At 39.3% G+C, this 16,905-nt stretch overlaps 1 protein-coding gene across 1 annotated transcript; it reads right to left on the bottom strand.

The window, feature by feature from the left end:
* Nucleotides 1–1,486: 1,486 nt before the first annotated feature.
* Nucleotides 1,487–3,532, bottom strand: LOC132012342 (olfactory receptor 8A1). The gene is made up of 2 exons (XM_059392250.1): nucleotides 3,516–3,532; nucleotides 1,487–2,420 (listed from the first exon to the last, which is right to left on the bottom strand). The coding sequence occupies exon 2, from the start codon at nucleotides 2,414–2,416 to the stop codon at nucleotides 1,487–1,489; it is 930 nt and encodes a 309-aa protein (XP_059248233.1). The 5' UTR covers nucleotides 2,417–2,420; nucleotides 3,516–3,532.
* Nucleotides 3,533–16,905: the final 13,373 nt, after the last annotated feature.

Raw genomic sequence — 16,905 nt, forward strand, 5'->3', positions numbered from 1 at the left:
TAGATCATGTCTATTGTGGGGTCACTCTGGGGGTCTTCTCACCCCTTCTCCAGTCATTCAAAAATCTTTAAGCAACTAGTTTCCTATATTAGATTTCTTTCTCCTTGAGAAGAGTAGTTATTTCTGTTTCCCATAATAAACCACTGCTTGATATAATAGCATACCAAAAAGAACTATAAATGACAAGAGGATGTCCATAAATTCTTTGCCCTATGTCAGGCCGCTGAGCTTAACCCTTTTACCCTTGATATCGTTATAAACAAGGGGAGCAGGAAGAAACTTTGTCCCAAGGCCACTGGATTTACTGAGTGAGGCTGGCACTAAATCTATCAGTTATTTAAGCAGAACAAGAGATTTTGCTGCAATGTGTCATCTAGGGTGACCCCCTCCCCCAACCTGCTTTGTCTGGGACTGGACAGATTTCCTGAAATGTAGGGCTTTCAGTGCTAATGCTGGGAAAAGGCCTGGCAACCTGGGTCAGGTTGGTCACTCTGGTGTAATCTTCCCTTAGTCATCTTGAAGAAGTTTCCTACAAAGGGAAAGAGGCTAGGGCAGGCGATCAAAGGTGGGGACCTGAGAAATTATTTTTTGGAGGTACCTGAAACTGGAAAAGCATACATAGGTCAAACTTAAGAGGCTGTTCAAACGGAGTGTCAGCCTGAAGGTGAGGGATAATGTGTGAGAGCCAACCGTGAGCTCTAAGTTACTAGATTCAGATTCCAGTGTTGTTTGTTCACCAGCTGTGTGACCACAGCAAGTGACGGAACGAAGTTTACATATCTGTGGGATGGGGATAACAATAGTACCTATGTGTGGTGAGGCATTATTGAAATAACACCTATGAAGCATTTAGGGGAGTTGCATGGCTCAGGGTAAGCATCTCAAAACATGTGACTGGCTCTTAACTACTTTTATTGTTGCTATGAAATTACATAAAGGGATCATGCAGAGGTGCTCGGGCAGGAACAAGTAGAGAGGAGTGAAGAGAGGAGAGGAGGTCTGGATGAGCAAGTAGCTGTGTCTCACTTCTCAGTGACTTTCACATTCACCTCTCTTTGTACACTCCCTGGCGCACGCGCGCACGCACGCGCACACACACACACACACACACACACACACAAAAGAACTGGGTTGAGTAATATTTTCTGTAGGGAAGGTAATAAAACAATGGGTGACTTTCAAACTCAATGCTGAAAGTTTAAAATTTATGTTAAATTCTAGTTAAGATAGTAAATGTTTACCAAAGGGTCCAGGACAGAAAAAATGGATCTCAAGTGAAAGAAAACATGACCTTGAAGTCATCTGATTTCAAACAGAAAGGAGAGTCCAGAGAAGGAGGGAAGGAAGATGGAAGAAGGGGAGGAGGCATTCATCCAACATGTAGTCAAGCACCCATTTCCCGTCATGGTTGGGTAAGCATTCAGGGAGCTTCCCTCTGGCATTAAAACAACTTAATTTTAAAATTGAGAAACAGTAACACTAAACCTCAAAACACGTTTCTCCTCAGTGTTTTCTGCATGGCGGCCTTTACCTCCTTATTCCTCAAGCTGTAGATTAGGGGATTCAGCATGGGGATCACTGTGGTGTAGAACACGGAGGCCACGTTCTCCTGAGCCAGGGAACTGGCTGTGGAGGGTTTTAAGTACATGAACGCAGTAGATCCATAGAACATCCCCACAGCCACAAGGTGGGAGCTGCAGGTGCTGAAGGCTTTGGACCTGCCCTCTGTGGTGCTGATGCGGAGGATGTTGGAGAGGATGAAGACGTAGGAAACAAGGACTGTTAAACTGGTGACTATGATGTTGAATCCAGCTAAAAAGAAGACTGTCATCTCAATATCATAGGTGCTAGAGCAGGAGAGCTTCATGAGAGGGAGGATGTCACAGAAGTAGTGACTGATGAAGAGCTCACAATAGGACAGTTTTAACATGAGGCCAGTCTCTATTGTTGAGCCAATGAGCCCCATGGCATAGACCACAGCCACCAGCCGGGAGCAGACTTGACGGCACATGATGACATTGTAGAGCAAAGGGCTGCAGATGGCGACGTAGCGGTCATAGGCCATCACTGTCAGCATGTAACACTCGGCAATGACAAACACAAGGAAGAAGTAGAGCTGTGACATGCACCCTGCATAGGAGATGGTGTTCTTCTCTGACACAAAGTTCACCAACATTTTTGGGGTAATGACAGAGGAGTAGCAGAGGTCCACAAATGACAGATTGCTAAGGAAGTAGTACATGGGGGTGTGAAGCTGAGGATTCAGACAGATCAGTGTGAACATGCCCAGGTTCCCTATCATGGTGACCAAGTAGATCCCAAGGAAGAGGAAGAAAAGGGGGAGCTGGAGCTCTAGCTGATTTGTCAATCCCCTGAGAATGAACTCGGTCACTGTAGAGTGATTTTCTGCAGCCATTTTCCTGTTTTGGAGGCCCTGTGGGGATGGGAGAGAAGAGCCCATGAAAGGCTGCATCTTTGACTTTAGATGAAGTTAGTTTTGAGCACTTGGGCTCGGCTGGACGATCCTGGGCTCTTTCCGGATGAATCCTCTCCTCACCTTGCAGTTTGCTGGGAGAAAGACCAGCCTCTGGGTGTTTCAAAGATCATGAGGATGAGGGGAAAAAAGGGGCAAGATCTGGGACGTTTACCCCTTGTATATTTCTCAAATATCCTACAGCAATTGTTCTGAAATTGTTGTCCCTGGATCAGCAGCATCAGCCTCATGTTAGAGATACAAACCCTCAAGACTCACCCAGGACCTACCAAATGAGAAACCGTGGGGCAGGGGGAAGCAATCTGGGTTTAACACTCTCTCCAGGTGATGCTGTATGCTTAGGTTTGAGAACCTCTAACCTATAGGTAACAAGCAGCAAGCATCTTTCATAGTCTGTACTTGGAGATGTATTTTGCTTCAGAAATAAAATGTCCTTGTCATCTGTGCAATTCCCAAATAGTCTCGAGTGTGAATGCACAAATACCCATCTCAAATCCACACAGTGTCAGGATAGTACAGCAATTACAATTGTATCACTGAGTGACAAGTCGGCGTCTGTATCTGAAAGATGCAGATGAGGACAAGAGGCCGCAGTAATTGGACAGTAATGGCTGACAGGCAAGTTGGGTGCCTTCATGTCAAGGGAGAAAAACTAAAATTTTAATCAGGCCAAATGACCACAGGGAACAAAACCAGTCAGCACAGCCTGAGATGACAAGCTTGCACAAAATTCAGCAACATTTAAAAAAAAACCCTCGCAACACATCCTGTCATGCTCTTTAGCGGCTGCCACATCCTGAAACTGTTACCAGAAATAGCGAGCTGTGTATCCTGCTTGCCACTCTGCTCCTGAAACTTGGAGCTTGGGACCTGAGTCTGACCAATGTCCATAAAGGGCACAGAGCTTTCCCTAGGGTTTTTGCTTCTTTAAACTCCAAGCCTGATCCTTCTCTGACAGAGCTACTGTGGTTTTGTAGCCCAAAGCCATGTCTCACTGGTTGCAAACTGCAGGGCAATGAACCTTTCCCTTGTCTCTGATGGAGACCTTGCATTCCAAGATATTTTTTGTTGATTACGAAATCAGTCCAGGGCCTGAGGGCTTCCCAAGGGAATTTTAACAAACACTTAAAGAAGAACTAATACCTATTCTTCTGAAGCTGTTTCAAAAAATAGAAATGGAAGGAAAACTTCCAAACTTGTTCTATGTGACCAACATTACCTTGATCCCAAAACCAGACAACGACCCCATCAAAAAGGATAATTACAGACCAATAACCCTGATGAACACGGATGCCAAAATTCTCACCAAGATACTAGCCAATAGGATCCAACAGTACATTAAAAGAGTTATTCACCACGACCGAGTGGAATTTATCCCTGGGCTGCAAGGTTGGTTCAACATCCACAAATCAATTAATGTGATACATTACATTAATAAAAGAAAAGACAAGAACCATATGATCCTTTCAATAGATCCAGAAAGAGCATTTGACAAAATACAGCATCCTCTCTTCATTAAAACTATCCACAGTATAGGGATAGAGAGAATATATCATATCATAAAAGCCATCTATGAAAAGCCCACAGTGAATATCATTTGCAATGGGGAAAAATGGAGAGCTTTCCCCCTAAGGTCGGATATATGACAGGGATGCCCGCGGTCACCACTATTGTTCAACATAGTACTAAAAGTCCTAGCCTCAGCCATCAGACAATGAAAGGAAATAAAGGGCATCCAAACTGGCAAAGAAGTAGTCAAACTCCCTTCACAGATGACATGAAACTTTATGTGGAAAACCCAAAAGACTCTGCCCCCAAATTGCTAGAACTCATACAGGAATTGAGCAAAGTGGCAGGATATAAAATCAATGCATAGAAACTAATTGCATTTCTATACAAAAACAATGAGACAGAAGAAAGAGAAACTAAGGAATTGATTCCATTTACAATTGCACCCCAAACCATAAGATACCTAGGAATAAACCTAATCAAAGAGGTAAAGGATTTATACCGCAAAAACTACAGAACATTTACTAAAGAACTGAGGAAGACACAAAGAAAAATGGAAAAACATTCCATGCTCATGGATTGAAAGAATAAATATTGTTAAAATGTCTATGCTATCTAGAGCAATCTACACATTCAATGCAATCCCTATCAAAATACCATTGACATTCTTCACAGAGCTGGAACAAATAATCCTGAAATTTGTATGGAATGGGAAAAGACCCCAAATAGCCACAGGAATTTTGGAAAAGAAAACAAAAGCTGGTGGCATCCCAATGCCAGACTTCAAGCTACACTACAAAGCTGTAATCATCGAGAAAGTATGGTACTGGCACAAAACCAGACACAGATCAGTAGAAAACAGCAGAGAACTCAGAGGAGATAATACAGAACTCCACAGTCAACTAATCTTCAACAAGGCAGGAAAGAATATCCAACGGAAAAAGGACAGTGTCTTCAGCAAATGGTGCTGGGAAAATTAGACAGCCCCATGTAAAAGAATGAAACTGGACCATTTTCTTACACCAGACACAAAGATAAACTCAAAATGGATGAAAGACCTCAATGTGACACAGGAATCCATCAAAATCCTTGAGAACACCTCTTTGACCTTGGCTGCAGCAACTTCTTGCCAGACACATCTCCAAAGGCAAGGGAAACAAAAATGGAAATGAGCTTCATCAGTATAAAAAGCTTCTGCTCAGCAAAGGAAACAGTCATTAAAACTAAAAGGCAACCTATGGAATGGGAAAAGATATTTGCAAATGACATACCAGATAAAGGGTTAATATCCAAGATCTATAAAAAACTCATCAAAGTCAACACCCAAAAACAAATAACCCAGTCAAGAAATGGGCAGAAGAGATTACAAACATATTTTTGAAGAAGACATCCAAACGGCCAACAGACACATAAAAAAATGCTTCACATCACTTGGCATGAGGGAAATACAAATCAAAACCACAATGAGATATTACCTCACACTAGTCAGAATGGCTAAAATTAACAAGTCAGGAAATAAAGAATGTTGGAGAGGATGCAGAGAAAGGGGAACCCTCTTACACTGTCCGTGGGCATGCAAGCTGGTAGAGCCATTTTGGAAAAACAGTATGGACGTTCCTCAAAACAGTATGGATGTTAAAAATAGAGCTACCCTACAACCTGGCAATTGCACTACTAGTTATTTACCCCAAAGATACAAATGTAGTGATCCAAAGGGGCACCTAAACCCCAGCGTTTATAGCAGCAATGTCCAGAATAGCAAAACTGTGTAAAGAGCTGAGATATCCATCAACAGGTGAATGGATAAAGAAGATGTAGTAGATATATCTATATACATATCTATATATAGATACACACACACACGATGGAATAATACTCAGCCATCAGAAAGGATGAATACTTACCATTTACATCAGTGTGGACAGAACTGGAGGGTATTATGCTGAGTGAAATAATTCAATCAGAGGAAGACAACTATCATATGGTTTCACTCATATATGGAATATAAGAAATAGCGCAGAGGATCATAGGTGAAGGGAGGGAAAACTGAATAGGTAGTCTTCAGAGTGGGAGAAAAACCATGAGAGATTCTTAACTCTAGGAAACAAATTGGGTGTGGGGATGGGGTAATTGGGTGACGGGCATTACAGGAGGATATGTGATGTGATGAACACTACATCTTAAACTAATGATGTATTGAATGTTGGCTAATTGAGTTTAAATAAAAAAATCAGTAATATCAATTTCAAAGGTGGTTGTAAAAATAACACAGGATAATGCATATTTAGAAATATTTTTTCAAGCACTCAGTTCGCATAAAAGTGAGCTGTCATTAGGTGTCTGGAATTTGTTCTTAGTTTTTCATGGGACTTGAGGCTCTAAGACAGTGGTTCTCAACACTGACTGTATACTATAATCACCCAGAGCATTTGAAAGTATGGATGCCTGGGATCTACCCATAGAGGTTCAATTTAATTGATCTGTGTGCAGTGTGGGCATGGGCACATAATATAGTACAGAGTAAGTGCCCAAAGGCCATTGGTGTTATGATGATGATTTTCAGATTGCAGTATGAAACCAGGCCCCATGAGCTCCCTAATGACACAGAACTCAAACTGTCAACATGTCCTTAAGAAGCATGGATCATCCTTGTTGGATCTGATACTTATAGACATCCCATCTCTAAGATATATTGCTTAGGCTAAAAACCTTGAGTTCTCATTCTTTCTATTGCTTCCTCATATGATTATTAACTTTTGTATAATGTCTTCAAAGGTCGATCTCTAACTCCTAAAATTTTGGGTATGAGGAGAAATGTGTTCTGAGTAGGATTTTTATTTCCATTTTCCTATCGAGAAAACAGGTACACCAGATCCTCAGTGTCTTGCTTGAAGCATACTAACGATCAGTGACTTAGAACTCTTCTCTCCTGATTGTGAGCTCATTTCTTTTAGCCCAGTGTGCAATCTTGTATATCTGCCCACCTACAGTGATAAGCTTTACACCTGAGATCTTAGCTTCAGCACAGCATTTTTTTTTTCTCACCCTCTACTCTAGGAAATTAGAGCTCTAAATGTTGCCCCAAATCATACAGTTAGTAGAGGCAGAAGTAGGCTACAACCCAGGACTTCTGACTATGATCTCTTTTGCTTCCATTAAATTGTATTGTTTTGCTGTAGCTTATGTTTGGGTAGTACTTTATTACTATTTATAAACTTGATTTATTGAATTTTTGGAGATGCAGGATGGATTTCATTGCCTATTCAGGGGGCATTTAAGAAATTACAAAGGCAGGGGTGTTTGGGTGGCTTAGTCGGTTAAGCCTCTGGCTTTGGCTCAGGTCATGATCCCAGAGTCATGGTATCAAGCCCCATGTTGGGCTCCCTACTGAGCGTGGAGCCTGCTTGGGGTTCTCAATTTCTCTCTCTCTCCTGTCCCTCCCGCTAAAATAAATGAATCATAAAAAAAATACAAATAAGGAAAAGTAAAAATAGCATTTCCCCACTATTTGGAGACTAATACCCGCAGTGACTATCTTTCTAGATTTTTTCTATGTGAATGTATATATATATAATATATATTTACATGTGTATAAGTATATATGTATTTTTATATATGTATTTTTTAAAAAACATTTTGTAACATGCTTTTTGTACTTTATAAAGTAGTTTATAATACATTGTCTCATTTGATTCCTATAATAATAATAACTCTGGCAACTAACTGTGTTTCCTTTTCTTAGATGTAACAGTCTTTAAATCCTTAGGATGTGGTGTGAAGACAAGAAAATCTGCACTGCATTGTAAACCTCATATGTTAAGTTGTTGGTGGTATGGCATTTAACTTCACAATAACTAGTCTCAGAAGTACCTACTTTTCCCCCATTTATTAGAGGAGAAAACAAATTTCTTCTGGATCACAATAGATTAAAAAAATCTTACATATCCCTTTGTACCCAATTTTTACCTCTTACAACAATAAGAAACATAGAAAATCCAGCTTGAATATACTATTACGAGAAACCAAAGTGCTTTACAAAATTGCAGAGTAAACAGCGCTCAGTGTGGTGCAGATGGCGAAAATCCTAGACAGCACTGAGTTAATGTTTTACTCCTATAATCATCTAATGATATAAAATCAGCAAACATGATCCATGTATTTGGTGTCAGTTACTACAAGGATTACCTCTAGCTTTACCTGACCATCAGAGGCTTGGGATTGCTGCCGATGAGAATGCAGAACACAAAGAAAAGACTCTGAGAGATGAAGGTAGACAAGTGTTAGAAATAAAGCCTGCATTAGAAACAGGAGCTCATGGAAGAAATATTTTACTTATACAATTGCTTAAAATCCATAATTAAATACCTGGGGTGAGAAAAAAGTAACACGGTCTCCTGGAAATTTTAGGGGATGCCTTGATTCCTGTAGTAGGAAATAAAGAGTGAGAAAGGAGAGAGCCATACAGATTTATATCTAGTCCAAAATGGATTCTGAGGCACCAGCACGGTTAGGAAAAATGGGGTTACTGAGACTGGGAGACTTGGGGGTCTGTTTATGTAACACACAGGCAGAACCTCCTGGGATGCCGTGACTCTGGAGCCTGGAGTCCTCGCTGAAGGAGCAATTAGAGTCTTGGTGTGAAGCATGGTTTGTCTCCCAGGTGTGTTAATTTTCCTTTCATCTGGAGTCACCTTCATCTTGGGAAATCTAGAGTCTAATGCCAGCCTTCAAATCTCTGACAGCCAACAACCCCGTGATCCTCACCCCCCACCCCCACTCACCACGCTACTAGTCATCACCCGTTACTGCCCACTACCCGTTACACCCACATCACCTGTTACTACCATTATGGCTACTACTCAATGTTGCTCTTCAGTAGGCATAATCAATTAGGCTGAAAACGTTTATTTTAAATGTTTCTGAAACAAACGAAAATATTTTACTAAAACAAGCCAGAACTTTGGTAGAGGGATGCTAAATTTATAAGAAACACTAAACTTGTCACCCTGCTGCCATACCTATAGATGGCCACTGTGGAATGAATGGCAAGAGGTTGAGGGATGTAAGAGGTAGAATTATAAGAACTCTTCATGCATATTCTCATTCATAAAGGGAATATGTTCATAAGAAAATTTACTTTTAGTGATTATATTCAGCGATATCTTACTCACGAAAATGTTGCTAATGAAGATTTTTTAAAAAAGATTTTATTTATTTAACACAGAGAGATCACAAGTAGAGAGAGAGAGAGAGAGAGAGGAGGAAGCAGGCTCCCTGCCTAGCAGAGAGCCTGATGCGGGGCTCAATCCCAGGACCCTGAGATCATGACCTGAGCTGAAGGCAGAGGCTTAACCCACTGAGCCACCCAGACAACCCCGCTAATGAAGATTTTTATTTTTATTTAATTTTTAAAAAGATTTTATTTATTTATTTGTCTGAGGGGGAGGGGAGGGCACACAAGAAGAGGAGAAGCAGACTCCTCTCTGAGGAGGGAGCCCAATGTGGGGCTCTATCCCAGTACCCTAAGATCGCGACCTGAGCCTAAGGCAGACACTTAACCGACTGAGCCCACCAGGCATGTCAGTAACAAAGATTTTTAGACTTTTAATTTTGAGATAGTTGCAGAATCACATGCAGTTGAAAGAAACATTGTGGAGAGATCCTGTGTACTCTTCATACAGTTTTACCCAATGATAACATTTTGCAAAATTATACTGCAATATCACAATATCACACATGCATACGGCCATACATACCCCATGCACTTCATTCAGGTTTCCCCCATTTTACTTGTGCTCATTTGTGTGTGTGTGTACATTTAGTTCAGTGCAACTTTATTTCATGCACAGGTTCATTATCACAGCTCAGATAAAAACACTCACGTGACATTCATTTTCTGATTTTCAAAATAATGATTTGGTTTATTATCCTCCAAAGGTAACCAGCTACTTTTCTTTGGAAAGCACCCCACTGTTCATAGCAGCAATGTCCACAATAGCCAAACTGTAGAAGGAGCCAAGATGCCCTTCAACAGACCAATGGATAAAGAAGATGTGGTCTGTATATAAATGGAATATTACTCAGCCATCAGAAAGGATGAATACCCAACATTTACATCAGCATGGATGGAACTGGAGGAAATTATGTTAAGTGAAATAAGTCAAACAGAGAAAGACAGTTATCATTTGGTTTCACTTATTTATGGAACATAAGGAATAGCATGAAGGATATTAGGAGAAGGAAGGGAAAAATGAAGGGGAGGAAATCAGAGAGGGAGACAAACCATGAGAGACTGTGGTGTCCAGGAATCAAACTGAGGGTTTTAGAGGGGAGGGAGGTGGGGGGATGGGTGAGCCTGGTGGTGGGTATTAGGGAGGGCACATATTCAATGGAGCACTGGGTGTTATAGGCAAACAATGAATCATGGAACACTACATTAAAATGATGTATGTATGGTGACTAGCATAACACAATACAAAAGAATCATTATACTCTCATCAGTTTAAACACATTTTATGTGTCATTACAATTATTATCCTTTTGTTGCTCAAAGTTTCTATCTTTGGCCTGTGGAATTTTCTCCATTTTGTCTCTTGAGTCTTTGACAGGATGCTCCTAGTCTTTAATATTAATTTTTATCTGTTATGACAAGATGTTCTTAGCTCATCTCATACATTTCATTCTTCAGATTAGGAATCGACCAGTTCTCCAGGAAACATGCTTTCTTTAAGTGGTGAAATGGTATTTCAAGACTAGTAATTAGGTACTAGAGAAGCTCATTGTTTCTGGGTTGGTAATTGTTTCTAAGTCTTTCCAGAAAGAACCAGAAAATTTTAGGTTACATGGTTCTCAAAGGATCTCATTTGAAAAGGCTAATAATTTCACTGGTATATGTTTTAATACTTATTTTGGGGGCAATTTTCTTAGGTGTGATGATTCTTTTCAATATGTCACTTCAAAAAAAACTTTTTGACACTAGGAAAAGATCCAAGAATTATAGTCTTTATTATCTGTTCTGTCCCTTGCTTTGGTTTTCTCCTCTGGAGCTCCTACTCCATGTGGATTAGATCTTCTTTGGCTGGTGTCTGTATTTGCTGCTTTCCCATAAATGCTCTTCGTTTCTTTTCTCTCTCTCTCTCTTTTTTTTAACCCCCCCTTTCACCTTCTATTTCTCCCAAGGTATTATCTGTTGTGTTTATTCACACTTCTGCTAATTCTAAATCAGTCATATTTCTTATTGTTTCCTTTTATTTCTAATAATTTCTTGGGCTCTGTTGCTAATTTAAAAGTTTTCTTAATTCTGACTTTTGCTGTTCTTTCATACATTGTAATATTTTCATTCATTTTTAAATAATGTAATAGTATTAATTTATTTGTAGTCATGGGCAATGGAATAAGTTGCGTTGTGTTCCCCCCACCTGCCAAACTCATATGTTGAAGCCCTAACCCTCACTGTGACTGTATTCTGAGACAGAACCTATATAAGAAGGTGACAAAAGAGGCCATAAAGGTGGGGTCCTAATCTGATAGGGCTGGAGCCATTCCTAAGATAAGGAAGAGGCACCAGAACTCACTGTCTCCTCCACGTGAGGAAATACTGAAGCGGCAGCCATCTGTAAGCCCGGAAAAGTCTTCACCAGAAATCTCCTATGTAGGCACCCTAATTTCCAGAACAGTGAGAAAATATACTTCTGTTGCTTAAGTGACCCATTTTGCGGTATTTTGTTATGGCATCCTAAGCAGACTAATACAGTATGCCTTTGTGGTTTGCTCCATATTTTCTGCAGGAAAATTTTTCTTCTTATCATTTTATATGGAATTTCTTCTTGATTCTTTTCTACTGTTTGTTTTTATATCAAATTATTTTTTTTTCTAATTTCATATCTATAGAATTCCCTATTCTGTCGTTTTTGTGAGGTGTTAAAAAAATATGACTTTACCGCCTGAGATCTCTTGGCATTGTTCCCTTTCTACCTTTATCTGGGCCTTTTCATTCTTTTGTCTGTATCTACCCTGTTCTGTTTAGTTTGGGTTTTATTTCTATTCTTGTAGGGAGCTTTGGTTGCTTTATGTTGAGAGTTCATAGTGCACAAACTGTAGCTCCTTCAGATCTTAGTACAGAGTAATTTAAATTCACACACTATTGAAGAATGCAAAATCCCTTCCAGTTTTAGGTGCTATTTTCAAATTGGCCTTTTGAGAGATACTTGGAATACCGATTAGTTGTTTTGGAGTTTCAGGTTTGCCAGATGTCCCATTGCTTCCTTCTGTTTCTTCCTGCACAGATGCTGATACTAAGCAGATTTTAAGCTCTTGGTGATTTTTGCCCATCTGCTTGTGTTTGGAGGTAAAGGGGATAACATATCACTTATTTTTGTCATAGGCTTTGTTAATGAGATTATGCTTTGCTATTTAGTTATGCTGTTTTTTTCCTTTTTTAATATTTCATTTATTTGTTTCATAGAGGCACAGTGAGAGAGCAAGCACAAGCAGGGGGAGTGGGAGAGACAGAATCAGGCTCCCCATGGGACAGGGAGTCGGATGCAGGGCTCAATCTCAGCACCCTGGAATCATGACCTGAGCCGAAGGCAGCTGCTTAATGGCTGAACCACCCAGGTGCCTTTATGCTGGTTTTTTTTATGGGGGTATCCAGGAAGTCTACAAAACCATGACACAATCTTCCTCAAATCCTCCAAGATTTTCTACGTGCTTTTTCATTGTTTATATTAAGAAAACTAATCATCTGAAGTATATTTACATAAGTAGGATATATTTGTTGACTATATGAGAAAAATATAATCTTGGTATATGTCAAAGATAGCATATTCAATAAGAACATTCAATAAATACATTCTTTAATATTCTGAATATGATACAAGTATTTTTTTATTTAAATTTTTTATTTTTTTAAATTACTTTTCAGTGTACTAGAATACATTGCTTATGCATCACTCCCAGTGCTCCATGCAATACATGCCCTCCACAATACCCACCACCAGTCTGGCCCAACTTCCCACTCCCTGCCCCTTCAAAACCCTCAGATTGTTTTTCAGAGTCCATAGTCTCTCATAGTTCATCTCCCCCCCCAATTTCTCCTCTCCATCTCCCCTTGTCCTCCATGTTATTTCTTATCTTCCACAAATAAGTGAAACCATATGATAATTGACTCTCTATGCTTCACTTATTTCACTCAGCATAATCTCTTCCAGTCCTGTCCATATTGATACAAAAGTTGGGTATTCGTCCTTTCTGATGGAGGCATAATACTCCATAGTGTATATGGACCACATCTTTCTTATCCATTCGTCCGTTGAAGGGCATCTTGGTTCTTTCCACAGTTTGGCGACCATGGCCATTGCTGCTATAAACATTGGGGTACAGATGGCCCTTCTTTTCACTACATCTGTATCTTTGGGGTAAATACCCAGTAGTGTAATTGCAGGGTCATAGGGAAGCTCTATTTTTAATTTCTTAAGGAATCTCCACACTGTTCTCCAAAGTGGCTGCACCAACTTGCATTCCCAGCATCAGTGTAAGAGGGTTCCCCTTTTTCCACATCCCCTCCAACACATGTTGTTTCCTGTCTTGTTAATTCTGGCCATTCTAAATGGTGGAAGGTGGTATCTCAATGTGGTTTTGATTTGAATCTCCCTGATGGCTAGTGATGATGAACATTTTTTCATGTGTCTGATAGTCATTTGTATGTCTTCATTGGAGAAGTGTCTGTTCATGTCTTCTGCCCATTATTTGACTGATTATCTGTTTTGTGTGTGTTGAGTTTGAGAAGTTCTTTATAGATCCTGGATATCAGCCTTTTGTCTGTACTGTCATTTGCAAATATCTTCTCCCATTCCGTGAGTTGCCTCTTTGTTTTGTTGACTGTTTCCTTTGCTGTGCAGAAGCTTTGGATCTTGATGAAGTCCCCAAAGTTCATTTTTGCTTTTGTTTCATTTGCCTTTGGAGACATATCTTGAAAGAAGTTGCTGTGGCTGATATCAAAGAGGTTACTGCCTATGTTTTCCTCTATGATTCTGATGGATTCCACATTGAGTTCTTTTATCCATTTCGAGTTTATCTTTGTGTACAGTGTAAGAGAATGGTCGAGTTTCATTCTTCTACATATAGCTGTCCAATTATCCCAGCACCATTTATTGAAGAGACTGTCTTTTCCCCACTGTATGTTTTTTCCTGCTTTGTTGGAGATTATTTTACCATAGTTGAGTGTCCATATCTGGGGTCTCTACTCTGTTCCACTGGTCTATGTGTCTGTTTTTATGCCAGTACCATGTTGTCTTGGTGATCACAGCTTTGTAGTAAAGCTTGAAATCAGGCAACGTGATGCTGCCAGTTTTGTTTTTCTTTTTCAACACTGCTACAAGTGTTTTTGAATATGAAGAATTAGGAATATGGTACTTAGCATTTACTTAGTGCTTAGTATATTTACTGAGTGCTTAGTATATTCCAGGCATATATTCTTTTTTTTTTTTTTTTTGAAGGTGGTAAAGAAAGATTTTATTCAGAAACTATTGCAATAGGGAATAAGAGACTTCAGTATCAAATTGAGCTCAATTCCAAATATAAGGACAAATGGGAATTTATAGCAAAGAGTAAGGGGAAGAGATCAATGGATGGAAAATTACTAAGAGGAGACATCAAGGGTAGGGCGATTCTTGCTAAACTCACCTAATAGGATTCAAAGCCAAGGTGATCAGATATCAAGGGTAGGGGACTCTCTAAATCAAAGCAGCAGGATTTTTTGCTAGGAATGGACTCAGCAAAGATGGATGTGAAAATCTAAGGTCAGGTCCTAGCTGAGAAGAAGACAAAGACATTGGCCTGTCTAAAGGTTCATCAAAGAGAGATTCTTCCTCCAACTCCATTTCAACAGATACACCCATGTTCACATTCCTACTCTGATTTGGTGTTCTTTGAACTTCAGAGTCCAGGCATATATTTCAATGAACATATTCTTTTGTTTCTCTTGGTCTTTCCCTCTCTCTTTCTTCCAGGCTTTGGAACTCCATAAAAGGCCAGCCAATTGAAGTTAAATAGCTATGATTTCTGGTTTTGGCCATGACAAATAACTTATATTGGGCTTGCCATCTTACCAAAAGCAATTAAAAAGCTAGACAAGATATGTAAAATGATTGCTTCAAAGTAATACAGTAACAGTAAGGGATTTTATCACCGCATTTACATCAATGTATAGATCATCCATAGAAAATCAACAAAGAAATATTGGCTTTGAATGACATATGAGACTAGATGGACCTAACACATTTATACAGAACATTCCACCCCCAAACAGCAAAATACACATTCTTTTCAAATACCCATGGAACATTCTTCAGGATACATCACATGTTAGGGTACAAAACAATCCTCAATAAATTAAAGACTGAAATCGTATCATACATATTTTCTGACCATAATGGTATAAAACTAGAAATTGATTACACAAAAAATCTGGAACAACAAAAATACATGAAGGCTAAACATCATGCTACTGACCACTGAGTGGGTCAACCAAGAAACCACAGAGGAAATTAAAAAATACATTACGAAAAACAAAAATGAAAACACAACATTCCAAAATCTTTGGGATATAGCAAAAGTGGTTTTAAGAGAGCCACTTATAGCAATTCAGGCCTACTAAAGAAACAAGAAAGATCTCAAATAAACAAACCAACTTACATCCAAAGGAGCTAGAAAAAGAAGAACAAACAAAGCCCCAAAACAGGAGAAGGAAGGAATTAAAAAAAGTTAGAGTAGAAATAAATGAAACAGAGACTAAAAAAAACAATAGAACAGATAAATGAATACAGGAGCAGGTTCTTTGAAAAGATCAACAAAATTGATAAACCTTTAATCAGATTCATCAAGAAAAAGAAAGGACTCAAACAAAATTAGAAATGAGGGAAAAGAAATAACTGACACCACAGACATACAAAAGAGTATAAGAGGTAATTATGAAAAAGAATATGTCAACAAACTGGACAACCTAGAAGAAATGGATAAATTTCTAGAAATATACAACCTTCCAAAATGGAATCAGAAGGAAATAGAAAATTTGAAGACTGATTACTAGCAAATAAAAATTGAATCAGAAAGAAAAACAACAAAACCTTATAATATACAAAAGTCCAGGGCCAGATGGTTTTATGGGTGAATTCTACCAAACATTTAAAGAGTATTTTATATGTGTTCCTCTTAAACTATTCCAAAGGGGCGCCTGGGTGGCTCAGTGGGTTAGGCCGCTGCCTTCGGCTCGGGTCATGATCTCAGGGTCCTGGGATCGAGTCCCGCATCGGGCTCTCTGCTCGGCAGGGGGCCTGCTTCCCTTCCTCTCTCTCTGTGATCTCTTCCCTTCCTCTCTCCTACTGTGATCTCTCTCTGTCAAATAAATAAATAAAATCTTTAAAATAAAAAAAAATAAACTATTCCAAAAAGTAGAAGTGTAAGGAAAGCTTCCATATTCATTCTATCAGAGGCCAGCATTACCCTGATACCAAAACAAATATACTGCAAAAAAAAGGAGAACTATAGGCCAGTAGCTCTGATGAACAAGGATCCAAAAATTCCAAACAAAATATTAGCACACCAAACCCAACAATACATTAAAAAAAAAAGATTCACTGCAATCAAACGGGATTTATTTCAGGAATGCAAAGGGTGGTTCTAGATTCATAAATCAAGCAAGGTGGTACATCACTTCAATATGAGAAGGATAAAAACAATATGATCATTTCATCTCTTATTTTCAAAAATCTTTTTTCCCACAATTCTCACTCAATTCACCTTTTAAAACTCTAATTACAGGGGCGCCTGGGTGGCTCAGTGGGTTAAAGCCTCTGTCTTCCGCTCAGGTCATGATCCCGGGGTCCTGGGATCAGTTCTGCATT

Source organism: Mustela nigripes, chromosome 1, assembly GCF_022355385.1.
Source record: "Mustela nigripes isolate SB6536 chromosome 1, MUSNIG.SB6536, whole genome shotgun sequence".
Taxonomy (NCBI): Eukaryota; Metazoa; Chordata; class Mammalia; order Carnivora; family Mustelidae; genus Mustela; species Mustela nigripes.

Bases quoted from the DNA above. Each gene is read 5' to 3' on its own strand.
- LOC132012342 (XM_059392250.1), bottom strand. From the start codon at position 2,416: ATGGCTGCAGAAAATCACTCTACAGTGACCGAGTTCATTCTCAGGGGA.